This window comes from Quercus robur, chromosome 10 (assembly GCF_932294415.1).
Source record: "Quercus robur chromosome 10, dhQueRobu3.1, whole genome shotgun sequence".
Classification (NCBI taxonomy): domain Eukaryota; kingdom Viridiplantae; phylum Streptophyta; class Magnoliopsida; order Fagales; family Fagaceae; genus Quercus; species Quercus robur.
Window position 1 is genome coordinate 32706759 of NC_065543.1, and position 21147 is coordinate 32727905.

Sequence of the window (21147 nt, forward strand, 5' to 3'; positions counted from 1 at the left end):
TTGATAGTTTGTTAATATTAAATAGATGCTTATTAGAACTTTCATGATTTTTTTATTTATTTTACATATACTCCAGCCCCCCTTAACTAGAAATCTTGGGTTTGTCCTTGCTTTCATTGCATGCCTCAATGTCACAAAGTTCGATGCTCAAGAGGGAACCAGCTGTTTTTTTTTTTTTTTTTATCTAATTTTTAATTTTATTTTAGCTAATGTGGAATTTTGATGTTAATTAATTTTTTTAATATTATCTTATAAGCCATGTAAGCATCAAGTGTAGTGCACACTCATTGACACATTTTTTTGGTCACTAAATTAATGGTAGAGACCAAATTGACTACTACCAAAATTTAGATGCCAAATAGAATGTGTCCCTAAGGATCAAAATGGTATTTTTGATATATGTGTGTGTGTGTGTGTGGGGTTGGGTTGGGTTGGTTTTAAATAAAAGTAAATTACTAAAAAAAGAAAAAAAAAATCATTAGTGGCAATCCTAAAACCATTGCTAAAAGTAAATAGGAAAATGTTAAGACTGCAACTTTTCTCACAACTATTACTAAAATTTGCCAGCGTAGCAAGTTGCGAGTGGTGAAATAAAAGTAATGGGTCTATATGTGTACACAACTTTACCACTCACAACTCATCACATGGATAAATTATGACAAAAGTTGTCATAGCTAGCATTACTTAAGTAAACGAAACATAGTTTCAATGTTGCTTGGAACTGTCGCTATAGTGCAAACAGGTTTTAGCAGTGGTTTGGCTATAGGTCAAGTATTTTATAGTGTTTTATTTTTTATTTTTTTGGATTGAGGTTACTTGATCATATTGTACGTAAAGACTAAAAATGCTTGAAACCAGAAAATTTAGTATTAAGATGAGTTGCAAAGACTTTTACATTCTTCCCTCTAATTAAAGCTTGAATTTTTTGGTTAAATGTCATAGATTTGAAAGATGAGCTAGATAGTCATGCCGATGACCAAATAATATGAGTCGTTCTACACTTGAAAATAGAAAGACACTAAACACTTACCTCACAATTACGAGTCATTTTACCAGAATCGGTAGGTGGAACAACTATAAAAATTTCTAATATGCTTTATAAACATTGCTCATCTCCCAGTTTTTTCTTCAATATCTTCTAAACATGAATTCCCATTATCTAGCTCTCTCTCCCCTCATCACCCTATTCTTCCTCTTAACAATATTACCTCCATCTTACAGCAACGCCGTCGAATATTTTGTTGAGTGCAGTCGTACCTTTGATTGTGGATGGATCAAAAACATTCCGTACCCTTTCTGGGGTGGTAATCGACCTGAATTTTGCGGTAGTCAAGGGTTCGAGCTCACGTGCCGCGACAATGAATACCCATACCCAATTATCAGAATTAAAGAACTAGAGTTCCTTGTACTAAACATCAGCCAATCTCATCCTATCATGACCATTGCAAGATTGGACCTCTGGGATAGTCTATGTCCTCCAACGTTAGACAATACCACTTTGGATTTTAATTACTTCAATTATTCCACACCAACCGATCAAAACCTAACTTTGTTCTATAACTGCACTTCTCGAGTTAGAGGATTGGATAGAGCAAACTTTCCCTGCCCCTTAGGAGGAGTTGGTGCTACAGGTAATACAACTAATTACTTTGTAGACGAATTTTCCCTGAAGATCCCCGAGCTTCTTAAGGAATGCAATACAAGTATTAAAGTACCAATTTTACGGACTGCTCTCATTGGCGCTGTGTGGGAAGCCCTGCCACTACCAAAGGTATTGAAACAAGGTTTTGATGTAGACTACCTTAATGCCTTGTCGACCTGTTGGGCGTGTGTGGCATCAGGTGGGATATGCAATTCTGCCTCCTCCTCACAATCATTTGTCTGCTTTTGCCGTGATGGAGAGCAACCAAGGGTCTGTTCAAGTAACGGTATGCTTGCTCGTTTCTCTTCTCACTTTTGGATTAGGCTGAAACACATATTTCTTGTTCTTTGCTTAGTTTTGCTGGTATATAGTTCACATAATTTCATAGTTTAACAGTTCTCTTTGGCTTTGGGTAGTCGGCATAGTTAACAATTGCACAGCATTCTCATGGTTTGTAATTGTTTGCTTTACGTAAATGTGGGTCCATTTAGTAAGCAAAAGACTTGATCCTCATTTTAGTCTAAGGCATGCTTTTATAAGTTGTCATAATCTTTTAGAACGGTGGAATTATCTTTGTTTTGAGCAATTCCATTCCTAATGCCCCTCATACAGACAATATATAGTGAAATTTGTGGCCTTAAGACTTTAATAAGCAAGATTGAAGATGGTGAATCACCAATCCTATAATATTAATTTTTTGCTAGAGTTTCCAATATGTTTACGGATGAGTTCTAAGTTTTTGGGACAGACAATATATAGTGAAATCATGTTATTATCACTCACTACACAGTAGACATCCCAATTCACAACTCAAAATCAGTACTTTTTAGTCTTGAGTGTTCTCTTTTATTTTGAGTTATTATAATATTTTCCTAAAACAAAAAATGAATAGCTAGATTTTTATTTATTTATTTATTTTAAAAAAGTCAAATTAGTTCATAAGATATGGTCTTTGAATGAATGCTAAATACTCTCTCTCTTTTTTTTTTCTTTTTTATTTATTTGATATTTACAATAGGATGAGAAATTTGAACTTTTTTTTTTATTTTTTTTATAATAAAAAATTTGATATTTACAATCAAATGAGAGACTTAAACTTTAAATATTTTAATGAAAAAAAATTATAAAGTAATAATTGAGTTTTTTTTTGATGGGGTAATAATTGAATATTAAGACTAAAGGCAAATATTCTCACAATTGCGTTCACAATGTCGTGAATAGCACAGCACTCCATCCAAATATCTTATTTGGAATTCGTCTATTACCGTGAATGGTAAATGGAATTACCAAAAAATTTCCCATTGACCGGGTCATACGTGTTGACCGGTCTTCTTGACTTTTATTGCTCTAATGGCCCCACAGAAGGACTATGTTTATTTATTTTATTGAAGCAATTGCTAGAAAAACGACTCCATTAATTGGGACCCTTCGAGCAAAACCAAACCCTTGTGTGAGATCTCACAACAAATCCTAGTGACTTCAATGTATGGTTTTCAATATTTCTAGTGACAGGAAAAATTGTGAATATTAGTTACAAAGTCTTTAAATCACGCTGTGAGAAGCAGCTTGGATTCATATGAGAGTCAAAAATCAAACAATAATTATAGTACTATTTACTACTTTTGTTTCATAAAAATACTAGTCAATAAATCATAGAATTTTTAATTCCAAACTCCCTTAAAAAAGATAAGAATAAAATGTGCTCATTAATTATCTGAAATAAAACGACTGAATATACTATATCAAGTAAGAATTGATGAGAACTTCACTTCCTCTTCTTTGTGTGTTTAATGATTTACAAAATGATGGCATAATTTTTAAATTCTTGAAACACATTAGGGGCCTTGAATATTCTTGAACTTTTTTCTAGATTTTTAACCTTTCTTTCTTTTCTTTTTTCTTTTTTTGGAGCATTTTGATTTCACTTGTACATGTTAAGTTATGGACTTTTGATTTTTTGGGGGGGGGGGGGGGGGATAAATTTGAATTCTATTCTTGTAACAAAATTTGTTGGACTATTTATGATAACTCGCTACAGTTTATGCTCATATTGAAGGCGATTAATTAAATTAGGCATTGTTTTTGTGTGCGTGTGTGTGTGGACAAAATACAAAATCTCAACTTAGCCCCAAACACTTTAGTCCAATAGATTGAGTTTAACGTTAAACTTGAGTTTATTCTTACATGCCAATCGCCAATCACAAAATCCGCTGCAATCAAAATCATGTTTATCATAGTTTTCTTCCTACTCTCCACTTTCCGTTCAACCAAACAAATCTTCACTCAAAGTCATCCACTCTTATTATTATAGCGTTCAAACGTCAATGCCACAAATGCCCCTGCCTAATTTGTACACTATTTTCTTATGCTCTATTCAACTGATTGGTAGGTGTAGGTCTTTTTCTCTAGAATGTCTGACTCATATTTTACCTACTCTAATACATATCTACTATATCATATCATCATGATGTCACCATTACTGGGCAATAGGGATATTGATGGTATGTTTAGTCTAAGACTATGTTTGCCCAAGTCTTTGTCCAAATCTCTTTCTTATCATGGACTCCAAAATTGTCAATACAAATGAAATTAAAACTTCCCAAAGAAAAACAAAAGAGATTGGTATTGGCCTTAATGATCCCGAATTGATAGAGATACTTAATAGATCAGGCGAACTCTTGGTCACCTAGATACAATTTGGCTCGGTTTGAAGACCTTTCCAAAATACAATTTTTATAACCACAAAATTTTCTTTTTTAGGCATAGTTTTTTCAAATAATCTATTTTCAAAAATTTGAAGAAAAGTTGTATCAACTTTAATTCTAAGTCTAACCATTTAATCATTATCCATACTAATTCTTTTATTAAGTCTTCTAATGTAGAGTAATGTTGAACAACATTTTTTACAATTGATTTGACTTATTGTAATTGAAATGACATTACTTCTGATTGGTGTATCAACTTACTTTGGTAGTTGTTGGAGAGAACAAAATCTTTTTTCGCTGCTTGTTCCTTTGTTTGTCTTTCCCCTCCTTTTCAAACTCCAATCATAAACCAAAAACAAAACAAAAGTAAATCTAACACACTCGAGAACTTTCACATCCTAGTCATACCTGTTAGTGATCGTGGTAATTCCACTTCAGAGAAGCTAAAGGAAATTCCAAATAGCTGATTTGTATTTCAGTTCTGGATTGACTGCATCATAGGCGCAAGGTTGAAGATGATTGAATTGGGGATGACCGTTGGTTTACATCCAACTGCAACACACCGTTTCACTAAAATAATATAAGCTCAACGCACCGTTTTGTATATGTTTGTTATTTAAGCTTCAGCTGCTAGAAACGGTGTCGTTTAAAGCATGGAACAGATTTTAAATACAATGGCGCGAAACCTCTGTCAGTTAGAGTTCGTTAGCTCTCCTAAATTCACGGAGATTGATCCGGATGATCAGGATCAATTCTGTTACCCAATACCATAGGCAGATTACATTATATATATGTATGATTGTACTCTCAGAAGATAATCAAGAAAAGAAAATTCATTTTTCTCATTCTCTTCTCTCGTTCTCTCTCTCTCTCTCTTTTCTTCTCTCTTTTCTGTTAAGCCTTTTCTCTGAATATTTTCTCTTCATACAAATAGATATTAATCTCAATTTAGGTTACTCTTAACACTGAGATTGTACTTTACAATCCATTAAGAAAATCTTCAATACCAACTACTTGGAATTTTTTCCTCTTAAATGTTTCTCTCCATTAACATCTCCCTTCTCTTCCTCTGTTTTCCTCTGCTTCTTACTTACTTCCACTCAAATGGACCTCCAAAACCTTTCCATGTCCCCAAAACCTTCCCTTATATGCATTTTTTTCATCATCTTCACCTCCTTAGTCAACTACATTCTATCCCTTGACCCAAAATTCCAAGCCTGTGTCCCTTGTACTTGTGGAGATGGCCCAAATATAAGCTACCCCTTCTGGATACTTCATGACCAAGAACCTTTCTGTGGCAACCCAAACTTTACAATCATCTGCAAAGACAAAAACCCAGTTCTTACAATTGTCAATGATGATTATATTATTAAGGATATCTTTTACTCAAACCAGTCATTTCTCGTGGCCAACGCCGTGGTGTATGAGGACACATGCCCTGCTCCTTTGCATAATGTTAGCCTTGGTCAAACTCCATTTAATTTTAGTTTGTACAATAGTGATTTCTCCATCTTCTACAACTGCAGTTCAAAGCCTTATTACCCTGTATATGAATTAGACTGTGCTAGCAATAGTGCCCATCATTCCTTTACCGTTTTCCATAAGGAAGCATTGGAGCTTCATAACTATTCGTTGGAGTCGTGCCGGTCTTTGGTTGATGTGCCTGTGGATGTTGGAGTCAACTTTACAAGCTTGTTGCTAATGAATTACACTGAAGTTTTGAAGATGGGGTTCTCTTTGAATTGGAGTGCACATGATTGCAGCAGTTGTGAGAGAAGTAATGGACGCTGTGGATTTGAGAACAATGAATTTGTTTGTTTTTGCCATGACCGGCCTCATCTCAAAACCTGCAATGATGGTAATTCTGAAGGAAATATCCTTATCATCATTGAGTAGTTTCTTCAAATTTTTCTAATGTATCTTCTAGACAGATTATAGGAAAACCATAGTGACGACTAACCAAAATTTCACTACTTCCCCACCCCCCCAAATAAAAGTGAAATATTAGCAGTTTCTAATCATGCTAGCATACTATTTGGGCACCTAATAGGTCTAAATGAATTAGGCAGGATGAATGATTTGTTGGATTTTTCTTCAAGAGTAGAAAATGACAATCTGAATTTTTGAATGGCTAGTTGGTTTAGTTTTACCTTTTATTTTGCATAGTCTGTTCCTTTGATATTCTAGAAGTTTTTTAAGTTTTTATTCCCATCTAAATCCTGTCAAATCAATGAGTGCCAATTAAGTCACTTCTCAGAAAGTATAAAGATTTTAGCTTCGAAGACAAAACGCTACATTAACTCCTCAACGAACAAGAATCACTCTTTTTCTTTGCAACCCGTTTCTGTGGACATTTGGGATGAGCTAAACCAGGTTCAAATCCAACCAATTTGCTAACAAAATTATGTTCCTGTAGTCATACATTTTCAAAGTGTATACACACAAACATATATATATATTGGGTATTGAGTTTGACTAGAATTTCTTTTCACTTCTCCTCTAGTCTATTTTGGTTAATAAAGAGGTGTTAGTGATAGATCAATGTGAAAGTATGTTGATTCATTCCCAACTTGCCACCTTAACAAGTTGTGAAAAGTGTTGTGTGAGAAAAGTTGTAACACTAGTATTGCTCTTTCGTTACTCTTATCTGAAAACCTATTCTACCTGTGTTATACGTGATGCAAGTGTGCTACATTCATTAACCTTAAAGTTTATCTTCCTTCTTGGCCTTGAGCATCTTTTCTTTTTCTTTAAGTTCAATCGAAGCACATTGTATATTTAAAAGCACACACATAGTGCTTAGAAAAGTTATGGAATGAGCTTGTTATATTTCTGTTGTGATGTTATGAATGTTCAGACACCTCGTTCTTTTCGTTGCTTACTGTTAGTGTTGGAATTTAAAAGCACACACTAAGTGCTTAGAAAAATAGGAGAAATACAAAAACACAAATAAATTAGAAAGCACGCAAGAAAACTCATTTTTCTGACTTGCAATGAGTGAGTAGATTACAGGTATTTATAGGTGAAGTGGATACTTTTAGCTCTTACATAATGATTAATTAATGACTAAATATGTCTCTCTTTTACACGGGAACTTTTTTAATTACATATATAAAAAATATCATATATATATTAGAAATATCTATTCAATATATTTATATTTATCTAAAATTATATTTATTCTGCCTTGGTTACAGGTAAGCATAAGTGGATCAAGATTGTTGTAGGTAATATATCCATTTTCATCTCTCACTTCTGTGCAGTGTTTGCTAAAATTCTCAACTTAGACTATGAAGTTGAACTAGTTGGAACTTCTTTTTTAACCCAGGTGTTGGCGCATCTCTAGTAATGGTTTTTATAATACTGGGCGTCATATTCTTAATCCATCGACGCCGCATGAAGAAGAAATATGATCCCTCAATCTCACTCAGTCGAAGCATCTCTTATGATCCCTCTGGAACGGCAGTTCAAGAGAGGGGAAGTAGCTACTTTGGAGTTCATCTCTTCGCCTACAATGAACTTGAAGAAGCCACTAACAATTTTGATTCAGCCAAAGAACTTGGAGATGGAGGTTTTGGCACTGTATACTATGGTAAGATTGAGCGCACGCATACACAAACAAAGCACATATATTTACTGCCAAAATACTCTAGGTATCTAAACTTAATGTTATCGGCGATTTTAGGACTTGAAATTTAATGTAAGCACTTCTTTTCTTCAACAAACTTAAAAGTGCTTGATTTAAGTCCTAACAAATTTATAGTGATTACTTTTAGTCCATATTAAGTGATGATGTTTCAATCTTTAGTTTAGTCATATTATCTAAGGAATTAAAAGTGCTTGAAAATTACGATAGTTCATTTGCTTAAACTTGAAGATTTCTCTCTTCTGACCATACTTCTTGACTAGGCGTACTTCGTGATGGGCGTCAAGTTGCAGTGAAGCGCTTGTACGAACACAACTGCAAAAGAGTAGAACAATTCATGAATGAAGTTGAGATCCTTACTCGCTTGCGCCACCCAAATCTAGTCTCACTGTATGGCTGCACCTCTCGCACTAGCCGTGAACTCCTGCTTGTTTATGAATACATTCCTAATGGCACAGTTGCTGATCATCTTCATGGTGATCTTGCAAAACCCGGTGCACTCCCATTTCCTACTCGAATGAAGATTGCCGTTGAGACAGCAACTGCTTTGGCCTATCTCCATGCTTCTGATATCATCCACCGCGATGTCAAAACAAACAACATTCTCCTTGACAACAATTTTTTGGTAAAGGTCGCAGATTTTGGTCTGTCTCGTCTCTTTCCCACCGATGTCACTCATGTCTCGACTGCTCCACAAGGTACTCCAGGTTATGTCGATCCAGAATATCACGAATGTTACCAACTTACTGAAAAAAGTGATGTGTTCAGCTTTGGGGTGGTCTTGATTGAGCTTATATCATCTATGCCTGCTGTTGATATCTCAAGGCATCGACACGAAATTAATTTGTCTAACATGGCTATGAACAAGATCCAAAACCACACGTTGCACGAACTTGTGGACCCTTCTCTTGGGTTTGAATCAGACTGTACGGTGAAAAACATGATAACTGATGTGGCAGAGTTGGCATTTCAGTGTTTGCAATATGTTAAGGAAATGAGACCATCAATGGCAGAGGTGCTTGAAGCACTAAAGGATATACAACATAGAGACTACGTTAAAGATAAGGAGGAGATTAATATTTCTGCAGATGATGTTGTGTTGTTGAAGAGTGATCCGGTACCACTTTCGCCAGATTCTGCGCTAAATTGGAATATCAGTACGTCTACAACATCAAATGGCAGTCGTTAAGCTATGCTTCTTATTTTTCACTAAATATTTCTACCCATTATATGTCAAAGAAGTTGGTACCTGCGCCACATCTACTAAACATTGATAACTTGAATGAGAGTACGAGATGTACATATTATGTCAAAGCTGTCATGGATATAGATTCACTCCGTTTCATAAGTTTTGGTCAATTAGCTTTTTAGATGATTTATTCCTTTCTACTAATTAAGAGTTCAAATAAAAAATCTTAATTATTTATTTGTTTATTTATTATTTTGATTGTACATTAGCAATGCATAAAACATCATATGTAAAAATATAATAATAATTGATTATTACACGTTGGTTGATGTCAAGTAGACACTTTTTCTTTATGCCAACTGAATATTTCTTCTTTGTGCCAAGTGATTTTGTTCTTTTCACCACGTTAGTACCATTTTTCTTCCCTCCCAAGAATTTAGTTATTTTGGAGCTCCTTCCTTAGGGATTAAATAATAGAAAAATGTTATATCCACAACATTTTCCCAATACTTTTACAACAAATTATAGATAGTAAGTTCTTACTAATTGTTACTGGTGGACAAAAAATTATTTTAATGGTGGTTAAATAGAACCAATAACAACTTACCATCAAATATTTGTTGTGAAAATATTGTTGACATAACACTTCCCTAAATAATAATGAATTTATTCAAATTCCAATATCCTTGTAGAGATAAATCTTAATGGAATTATATGAATTTTGTTAGGATCAATAATGTTTAGTGTTGGTAGATTCTATGACATTGATGTATGTTGAAATTGAGTTTGTAATGTGTTATTGAAGATTGAATCAAGAAATAGTTCAACAATGTTGTTGGATTTAAAAGGACCCAGTTAAATTAATCAATTATCGAATTAATTAGTCAATTAGATGCAATATTCAACCAAAACAAAACCTTATTGCTAATCTAGAGATTAATGCAGCGGAACATAAATTAGAAACTACGGGTGATATATGGTTCATCTCTCTTGAAAAACCACCAATAAGATTACAAGTAAAATGAATTAACACGATTCCAAATACCTATCTATAGTAAAACCTACTGATCCTAGCTCAGCTCCTACTAGGTTGGACTTACTTCTTAGTAGACTTTTTCGATAGCTTGGGATCTGCCAATTGATGTAACTAACAACAAGGTGCATGGATCTACCAATCGATGTGATTGACTTCTCAACAGCAATTCGAGATTGTTGTAGCGGTTGGTGCAAATGTCTTTGCAGCAACAAGCTTCAATGGCAAACTGGAAGTAGCTTCCTAAAAAAACCTAGGCACAGAGAAACTTTTCTTAATGTGTATCTCTTATGTCCTTATATCAAGCTAGGTATCTTGAGTTGAAACAAAATTTTCTCTTCAAATGTCCCGTAACTCGATAAGTTGAGGAGTATCAAGCAAGGTATCAAGATTAACTAAGCCTCAATACGTTAAGAAGATATCGAGGTACAATTGAGGTACTTGTTTCAATTGTCTCTTGAGCAATTTTCTTTTCTCTTCAATATGAATCTTTAACACACTTTTGGACACTAAAAACTAAGACTCAAAATACATCATTAAGTGCATTTTAAATCAGCTTAGCCAATACTGAAAAATATGACCCTAACAAGTGCAATAATCCATGTGGTTAAAGAGTCTTGATATTCTAGTACAGTAAAAGATTTTTGTTGTAAGTTGTCTATTGGTTTGTAGAGTCTAGGAAAAGATTTTTGCTCAAATGTAAAACTTCTCTTATCATAGTGGATTTTCTTTGTTATTAATGGCTTTCCTCCTAGTGGTCTTTCCTTTGGATTTTTCGTCTATTTTCCACTTCGTCATCATACTTCTATCTCCTTATGAATGATTTTGTCACTTTTGTGGAATTGGTGACACCTTATTGAATTTGCATTTACATGCTTTAAATTGCCTAACTCATATATTATAAATTGGCAAAATTGGATTGATTAAATAACTTGGTTAATTCACTTGTAATTCAATAATCAAGACCTAAAACTTAACATATTCCAATTTCTTTAAAAATAATCTAATAAAGAAAGTTTCCCCAATTTCACATAGGAATTACCTCTTGTACACTTGAAATCCAGGACTTACAGACTACTAAACATAATACAACGTTATAAACTCAAACAGGTTAGTCTAATAGTTCTCAACCTCTCATGGGATTCATGAAATCCTAAATTAAAAATTCCTACCCTGTATCTTGGAAACACCCCTAATAAATTTATTCCTATAATTGCCTGATGTATAGAATAGAGGATTACATATACACGAATGAATAATCTAGTACTTGAAGAGGTTTGGGGGCTCATGTTAGTGCAAAAAGAAAAAAAGAAAAAAAAAGACATTGTTATAAAGAATTTAATATTTTTATATTCAAAAAAAAAAAAAATAGGTATAATTGTACAAATCCACCATAAACAAATGGGTACTTTTACTTTGCACTCCAAAATATAAAAAACTTTCCATTACCATCCCAATCAATCATCAAAAAATATATAAAAGCAGAGACCTTATGTGATGTTAGGACATATGTGTTTCACATTAAGAACATATGTCATAATTTTATGTAATTGGCTTATTCTTTGAAAAAACGCACTTTACTTGTATTTGGGTAGATTTAGGATGTGTTCAAATACTTCAAGAAACCATGTTTCAAGATCAAGTGTTGAAGCCTTCAAGTTTGTCCAAGAAAACAAGTTGATAGTGTAAATTCATTAAAGCTCCACAGTTGTATCTATCGAGCTTAAGAAAGCTGTTCAACATTCGGTGTGCTTGACACCTGCTCGACAGTGGCTCGACACCTCCTATCTGTCGAGGTTTAAGATTTTCAGAATTCAAATCTAATTTTCTTGGGATCCATGAATTTGTCTTTGGGCTTTCTTTTCTCCTAACCCTAGACATATAAAAAGATTTTTTTTTAAGGGTTGTCAAAGTGTTCACAAGTTGCACAAACTTTGAGCAAACTCAATTCAAGCAAATTGTGACCAGAGACGAAGTTCTTGCCCTAATTCATCTCTTTTCTTTTGAAGAAGTTGTTGTGTATGTGCACCATCGGGTTTTGTGACCAAGCATCTTCTTAATCTTCATCGTATGGATGAACTGAAGAATTTTGTAACAACAACCTTCTTAGTTGGTGATTGAAGTCACGTATTGGGATCCGCACAATTGGCTAGTCACGTACTTAGGAGTCGTGCATCTGAAAGGGGAATTGTCACTACAGAACAAGTCCAATTGGGCATTGGGGTAAGGGTTCAGCTGTAGGTTAGTAAGGTACTTGAGATTCATTTACTTGTAACCGCTTGTTATGATAATAGTGGAGTTTCGGGAGTGGTGACCTGAAAATCACTCGGTGTGGTTTTTGCCGTTAGGTTTTCCCCATTCGTAAACAAATCACCGTGTTATTTATTTTCCGTTGCGTTATTAGTTTATTGGTGATTTGTTTGTGCTATCACGCGTTTGCATGATAAATTGATTAGTTAATAACTTGGCTAATTAATTAATTAATTTCTATCACAATGGGTCATTCAGTTTGTGACCTATCAAGTGGTATCAGAGTAGGCACACTCTGATTAGGGTTTAATCTTTGCTGTGTTGATCCATTAACCCCTGTTTGTCATGGATAAAGGATAGTCATTAATCATACCTCTTTTATTTGATGGCACTAACTATGCATACTGGAAAGTACGCATGAGAGCTTTCTTGCAGTTTCTAGATAAGAAAGTGTGGCAAGCTATGGAGATAAGTTGGACTAAGCCTACAGAAGCGCCAGCTGACTAGGATGATGCCAAGATTAAGGTGGCAAACTTCAACAGCAGAGCATTGAATGCATTGTTCAGTGCAGTCACCAATAAGGAGTTCAAGAAGATATTCTCAACTGAAACTGCCAAGGAGGCTTGGACCATCCTCCAAACAACCTATGAGGGTACAAAGGCTGTAAAAGATTTAAAACTTCAGAGGCTCACTAAAAGCTTTGAAGAGATAAAAATGGAGGAGGATGAGTCTTTCGATGAGTTCTATACCAAGCTAAAGGACATAGTGAACTCAGCCTTTAATCTTGGGGAAACCATTCCTGAACCCAAGATTGTAAGGAAGGTGCTTAGATCTCTACCTGAGAGATTTCATGCCAAGATCACAGCAATAGGGAATCAAAGGATATTGATAAAATTCCTTTGACTGAGCTGGTTGGAAACTTGCAAACCTACGAGCTAGGGTTAACTAGAATTGACAAGACAGGTAAAGGCAAGAGTATGGCACTAAAGGCCAAGAGCAGTGGGACAGATGAATCTTTTGATGATGAAGATTCCAAGATGAAGTCCTACATCACCAGGCAGTTCAAAAAGTTTATGAAGAACACCAATGGAAAGGGTTTCGACAAGGACCGCAGGCAATCCAATTCTTCTCTGTTTAAAGGCCAAGACAAAGGAAAGAAGGATGCTAAGGAAGGTGGTCAGTACACTGTTCCCGCAGGACCTAAGTGCTTTGAGTGTCAAGGCTTCAATCACATGAAGCATGAGTGTCCTACATACCTCAAGAGCATTGGGAAGAGCAAGGCACTTGCTGTTACCTTGAATGACACCGAGCCTGAGGATGATTCCGACAATGAGGATTACGAAATCTTAAATGCCATCACATCCACTGTTAATCTTACTGATGGGATTGTTGAAGATGTGGTAGAAGAGGAGAAATTGGTGGAATCCAAATTTGAGAAGATGGATTATCAAGATGACACCCATATGGCCTATGAGAAGTTGTACAAGCTTTCTGAGAAACATGAGAAACTATATAGGCTAACCACCAAGAAGCTCAGTGATGTGGAACTTGATCATGAGGAGCTTTCTACAAAATTTGATGAAGCCAATCAGACTATTGGAACACTGAGATTCGAGAACAATTTCTTGGCTGAGAAGACCAAGAAGCTTGAAGCGGAGCTATTTCAAGTCAGAGCTCAATTGGAGAGGACTTCAAGTGCAAAACTTGATGATATGCTCAGCATTTAGAAATCTACTTTAGATCGAACAGGTTTAGGGTATGGTCTTTCTTCCTCTAATACTGCTTCTTCTAGTACTACGGTTTTTGTTCCTCCTGCTAATAATATCAAAATTGAGAACAATGAAATTAAAACTGAATTAGCTAGTGAGAACATAGACAATGGTAAATCTATCTTAGGAGCACCCCCCTAAGTTTGAGAAGAAAGATGTTAAAAACCCTAGGGCTAAGAAGGCTAACTCTCAAAAGCCTAAACAAAGGAAACAACATCTCTGTCATCATTGTGGAGCTGCCGGTCACACTCGACCAAATTGCTACAAGTAGCTTGCCGCTCAACAGAACAATGGCATGATAGCATCTGGGAACCAAAATCAGCTTCAATCCTCTCTTGCTCCCCTTGGAGATCTTTTCAAAGCCCTCATGTTCCTTTCGAACTTGAACAATTTTTCCCCCTCACTGCCAATTCAAGGGTTTAATCAAAGGAAGGGTTCTTCCAGGGTGTGGAAGGAAAAGGGCTCCAAGTGATTTTGTCACTTTTTTTCTCTCTCTTCTTGTTTTTGTGTGTGCATTACTTTTGTGTTTTGCTTTCAAGTTTTGAGTCAGTCTAGTTTTTATGCTTTGATTGTTTAACATGTTTGTGTTTGGTTATTTTTCAGTTTTGCATTTGTCAGTTTTTAGACCCCTTGTCAATTTTTAGACCCCTTAAACAATTGATTAAACCTAGGTAATTAGCCAAGTTGTTACTTAGTCCAATTAAACAAGTCTAGGTTATCACAATATAAAAGATCAAATCATGCAAAGTAGCGGAAAATAAATAAGACAATGATATGATCACCTAGGAAACCAAACCGGTAAAAACTTGGGGAGGATTTAACCTAGCTATCCTCAAGGTAAAAAGCAAATCCACTAGAAAGAATCGAAATTCATACAATAAGACTTACAAGCCCCCACGCTCAACTTCTTATTGCTACCAACTAGTAGAACTTACTGACACGACCACGTGCAAGCTCCGAATCCACGGACTCCTTCTTTTTTTGGCCTTTGCAAAACACAAACACCCCCGTTTGTGACTTTGAGATCCCACTCATAGGTTTAGCAACACAAACTCTCCTGTTTGTGACTCCAAGACCACCCTTGAAGGTTTAGATCATCAACACCTTTGATGACAAGAGAAGGCAGCAACTTCTACAATACCGGATCTTGAGATTCTTCAAGGAATAGCACCGGTAGAAGACATAAGAGAGCTTTTTAGGAATAAAACCCTAAATACAAAAGAGGCACACTCTTTTCTCTCTGAAAAGCCACATAAAAACGTGCTTAGGGTTTCCTTTATATACTAGGAGAAGTAGATTAGAAACCCTAATCCTAAATGGGCTTGAACTGCTGTTTGGGCTTAATTAAAATTCTGCAGATACGATTTTCGATCGGTCGAGCCTGTCTTTCGATCGATCGAACCAGACAGATTATGAAATCTTCTTCCTGCAGCTTGTATGTTCTTGAATCTTGACTTGAATCACATTGAGCATTGTCTAATAAAACCTATAGACTCTAAAATCTATATCTAGACAAGTTTGTGTTCATGATTTGCCAATTGTTCTAAACATTTAGAACTTAACAAACTCCCCATTTGGCAATTCGTGACAAAACTTTCATACAAAATGAAATGCTCAAATACAAGAACAACCCAATACAATAAAATGCCCAATTACATCACAAATCTCAATCTAAGACTCCTAACCTAGAAGTTGCAAGAAGAGGTAGAAGGTCTTGATCAGAATGCACCTGTCTTTCCTGAAACACTCAACAAACACATCACCGCATGTGTGGAAAGAAAGACATATAAACAATAATATGAAATAGAATAAAAAAAAAAAAGTAAATTCTAACTCTCCCCCTAAGTTAGATACATCAAAAAGTTTTTATATTCTCCCCCTAAAACAAAACAAACAGGTCAGCTATGTCTCTCCCTTTTTGTCACGTATTGACAAAGACTATCTAATCAGAAGGTAGACAGAAAACATACGCAACAGAGTAAGAGAAAATAGAGACAACTCCCCCTATGAAGAGCAACAACTCCCCCTAAGAACCACAAAGGTTAAAAAAAATTTCTCCCCCTATAAAAATAGGAAAAACAAAACAAGTTTTGGGAAAAACAGTTTTGAGGAAAAATAAAGGGGTTTGGGACAAATAAAAAGACACAAACCAAGTTTAAAAAAAAAAACTAAGTTGAGGATACACATGAAGAAAAAATATTCTCTCTTTCAATAAAATGCAAACATGGCACTATGTGACCCATAAACAGTTGCATGAGAGGAGAAAATATTTGCACATTGATTATCCATCATAACTCTTAAGAAAATAATTTTCTACAATTCACACATAAAAAATAGCATATACTAGAAAGTACATAACTCTAAAATTAATCGATCAATTTTTAAATCAAGTTGAGTACCCAATTTAGCAAAGTGTATGCATGTTATGTGTGAAAACAATGAGAGATATGACTGCAAAACTGCAAGAAGGATACAAAAACAATTAATGCATTACATGTGAATCCTAAACATAAATGATGCATGGAAAAATCAAATTTTTGAAAAAACAGAGCAATTTAATGCAGAAACTCCTCAAAGCACAATATTTCATGAATGAAATGCATGAGTATGAGATTAAAAGTTTTTCAAAAACACTTGAATGCAACCCAGATTTTCCAAAAACAAAATTTTCAACCAATTTGACTCCAAAACTCAAATATTAAAGACATTTTGCATCAAAATCCAGGAACATATAATCTTGGATGGCCAAAACAAAATCACACACAATATAATGTACCAAGTTTAGCAAAGAGTAACTTGTGTAGTGTGTGCAACTAGCAAAAGCTTGAGATACATGTGAGGTGATATGTGAATAGCAATCGATCACAAAGTCTACAAAATTCATCACATAGAATTTAAAAGAGACTATCACCTAAAGAGTTACATCATATAACTCCCACATCTCCTAGATCATAAGCTTGCAATCATGTAAGTTTCTTGTATTTATGCCTCATAATATACATACCAATTTTAAGTTATGTGAGTTTGGCATCAAGCCTAATAGTATACACCAATTTTGATTTTAAGAATTAAGCAATTTAAACCGAGGCTTCACCTTATGTTCTTTTTGTGCATGTGCTACACTTTCTCGAGCACAAAATCTTACGATATGCACTAAGATGTTCATGATTGGCTAGTGAACAGTGGTGAGATGGTTATTTATACCTTTCTCTAAAGGTTCAAGTCCATTTAAAAACATGTGACTTCAAGATTAAGACATAGTAATCAAAAATCATACACATCTTTCCCACACAACATGCACTACAAAGCTCAAACTAGAAAAGTGCAATAAAAGCTCATCCAAGCTAAATAAGGTACATAAACATGTTATGTAAAGATAGTATGACCAATCCTTGATTATAAATCCAAGATGTGAAATATAAAACACAAAAATCTTTTTGGTTTTAAAAAATTTATGACCAAAAACAAAAAGCACACATTATGCTAAATGAACAATGCAAATGCAATGCATGACAGTGCTTAACTAAGCTATAGAGGGTACACAAATAAGAAATATCAATTTCTTAATTAACCCATGAGTACATGTACAAACTAGTATATACTCACACAAAATCAGAAATAGCTTAGCACTTATTTAACACATACTATTCAAGTTTCTCCACAATGTCAAGCATGTTTTAAATCAAGAGAGAGATATCATAACACATGTAATCCTCAAGAAAAATAAAACTAGACACAAAATAAAATATTTTTGTCTTTTTGAAATTTTTTCAATGTTTTTGTTTTTTTTTTTTAATAAAAAAAACTAAAAAACAAAGCAACAAAAACAAAACATGCCCACAAAGAATTGAAAGAATTAAATTAGGGACAAGTCAGCAACACTCACCTTGGAGAATCTTTTCTCACGCATATAGCACGAGTCTTTGGCTTTGTAGGTGAAAATCCATGTGAAGCAGAGTGTATTTAAGGGATTACACCAATTTTCTGAGACAGATTGAAATCTTGCAAATTCCTTTCACAAGCCAACAAGCTTAAATTTTTCAAAATAATATGAAACAATTTATATGGACTTATGGTAGGAGAAATATCATCACATATCCTAGATTGAAACACAGAATGCTTAAATTTCAGTTTATGACAATTAGGACGAATGTGACCGGAGACACCACAAAAGTGACAAATAGGAACAAATTTAGGAACATCAGTATTCCTAACAACAAGTCTAGTCTCAGATTTTGGTTTTTGCCTCAACAAAGAACAATTTGGTCTAATATGACCAACAACACCACAAAGGTGACAAGTAGGCACAAAAACAAATTTATTATGCTCTCTAACAGTAGGTTTAGACTTAGGTTTAGAAACTTTAGCGTCTACATCAGAACTTTTACCTTTGTCTAACCTAGCAAAATAAGCCTTTTCTTTATTATTCCTCTTAAAATGAGGGATATAAACTTTTTCAGTTTTAGGCTTAAGAGAAACAGAAACACTTCTGTTATCATCAGCAGGCTTGGTTCCAGTCAAATTTTCAATTTTAGCTTTAGATTCAACTAACTCTTGTTCCAAGCTTTTCATCTTCTCATCTTGAGAGGAAATTTGATTTCTCAAAAATTCATTCTTTTTATTAGATTCATCTAATCTAACAACCAATTCCTCTTTTTCAAGATTAGCCAATTTTAACTCTTCCTTGAATTTCTTAGCAATTTTCATAGATTTCAATAATTCCTTACGAAGAGTTTCACAGGCATCAATAAAATCAGCAGAAGCATGAGCAGAAATATGATCAGAAAGACACTTCAAATTATCCATGACAACAGGGGTCAAGGATCAGCTCTTAGATCAAAAGATCTAAAACAAAAGAGCAACCCACTCTGATACCACTTGTCAGTTTTTAGACCCCTTAAACAATTGATTAAACCTAGGTAATTAGCCAAGTTGTTACTTAGTCCAATTAAACAAGTCTAGGTTATCACAATATAAAAGATCAAATCATGCAAAGCAGCAGAAAATAAATAAGACAATGATATGATCACCCAGGAAACCAAATCGGTAAAAACCTTGGGAGGATTTAACCTAGCTATCCTCAAGGTAAAAAGCAAATCCACTAGAAAGAATCGAAGTTCATACAATAAGACTTACAAGCCCCCACGCTCGACTTCTTATTGCTACCAACTAGTAGAACTTACTGACACGACCACGTGCAAGCTCCGAATCCACGCACTTCTTCTTTTTTTGGCCTTTGCAAACACAAACACCCCCGTTTGTGACTTTGAGATCCCACTCAAAGGTTTAGCAACACAAACTCTCCTGTTTGTGACTCTAGGACCACCCTTGAAGGTTTAGATCATCAACACCTTTGATGACAAGAGAAGGCAGCAACTTCTACAATACCTGATCTTGAGATTCTTCAAGGAATAGCACCGGTAGAAGACATAAGAGAGCCTTTTAGGAATAAAACCCTAAATACAAAAGAGGTACACTCTTTTCTCTCTGAAAAGCCACATAAAAACGTGCTTAGGGTTTCCTTTATATACTAGGAGAAGTAGATTAGAAACCCTAATCCTAAATGGGCTTGAACTGCTGTTTGGGTTTAATTAAAATTCTGCAGATACGATTTTCGATCGGTCGAGCCTGTCTTTCGATCGATCGAACCAGACAGATTATGAAATCTTCTTCCTGCAGCTTGTATGTTCTTGAATCTTGACTTGAATCACATTAAGCATTGTCTAATAAAACCTATAGACTCTAAGATCTATATCTAGACAAGTTTGTGTTCACGATTTGCCAATTGTTCTAAACATTTAGAACCTAACAGCGTTGTTTTGTTTTTCATATAAAAATAAATAAATAAATTGAAAAATTAGAAAAATACAAAAACAGTGTGTGTTTTGTGTACATTGGTACTTGTGTACCCTGGATGGCCATTGAAACAAAATCTTCTAAATTTTGTATCATTTGTAGCTTAGATGAGCATCTTTATGCACAACTAAGCAAGTGAGCTTTGTGGCTCTTGTTTGTGATGAGTAAGATTAAGTTGTCTCTTATACTTAACACTCATATCACTCTTTTTTACGAGAAGGACTAAAAAATCCTAAGAGAAAGGAATTAATAACCATCTCACCATTGTTGCCCGCCAATCATAATATGACACCTATATGCTTCGACATAGCAAAAGTGCAGTGTCAATGACATTTGTGTGCTTAGGTATAGCAAAATTAAAATGTCAAATATCATTGGGTATTTTCTTTCTCTCTCTAATATGCCCATGCATGATAAGCTCAAAAGAAAAATATGCAAAGAAAAATCAAAAGCAAAAAGATCAAAAATGCTTTAAAATGATTGCAAGCGTGTATTCTAGGAAATGTGGGAGTTATAGGATGTACCTTAAAGGTGATAGTCTCCATCAAGCAGTTATGATTGTGTGTGAGTTAAAGCAATTTTCTCATATCTCAAATCGTCATAACATGTATACACTTATGCAATCTTGCGATGTTTTTTCACACACAACACGCAATATTCTTTGTTATTCTTGATACATGTACAGGTACAATGTGATTTGGCCATCACAAGGTTTTACATGTGTTAATGTATGCTCACTAAACTGTAGTGGCTTGATTTTTAAATATAAAATTGGTTAGACTTGTTTAGTGTGTGTGTGTGTGTGTGTGTGTGTGTGTGTGTGTTTCTTTTTTAAGATCCATGTGCTTAAAATTATTATCGAGAGATGATTTTGAGAGCTTAATATGTTGAGTGGATCATTGGTTGAGTTGCTTGTTGGATTGCATTCATGTCTGTGTTTTTCAAATCTCGTAAAATCAATTTTAAATGCTGGCTCGACACCTCCTCAATACCTTGCTGTCTGTCGAGCTTCTTCAGCTTTTTCTAAATGCAATCTCGACAGCTGCTTAATACCTGG

At 34.7% G+C, this 21147-nt stretch overlaps 2 protein-coding genes across 2 annotated transcripts; both read left to right on the top strand.

Moving 5' to 3' along the window:
* Positions 1-1128: 1128 nt before the first annotated feature.
* On the top strand, positions 1129-2209 carry LOC126702264 (LEAF RUST 10 DISEASE-RESISTANCE LOCUS RECEPTOR-LIKE PROTEIN KINASE-like 2.7). The gene has a single exon (XM_050400937.1). It carries the CDS (start codon positions 1145-1147, stop codon positions 2033-2035), a length of 891 nt encoding a protein of 296 aa, XP_050256894.1. The 5' UTR covers positions 1129-1144; the 3' UTR covers positions 2036-2209.
* Positions 2210-5358: 3149 nt separating this feature from the next.
* Positions 5359-9511, top strand: LOC126702262 (LEAF RUST 10 DISEASE-RESISTANCE LOCUS RECEPTOR-LIKE PROTEIN KINASE-like 1.2). Its single transcript, XM_050400936.1, has 4 exons — positions 5359-6205; positions 7545-7574; positions 7676-7939; positions 8257-9511. Exons 1-4 carry the CDS (start codon positions 5452-5454, stop codon positions 9180-9182), a joined length of 1974 nt encoding a protein of 657 aa, XP_050256893.1. The 5' UTR covers positions 5359-5451; the 3' UTR covers positions 9183-9511.
* The last annotated feature ends 11636 nt before the right edge of the window (positions 9512-21147 follow it).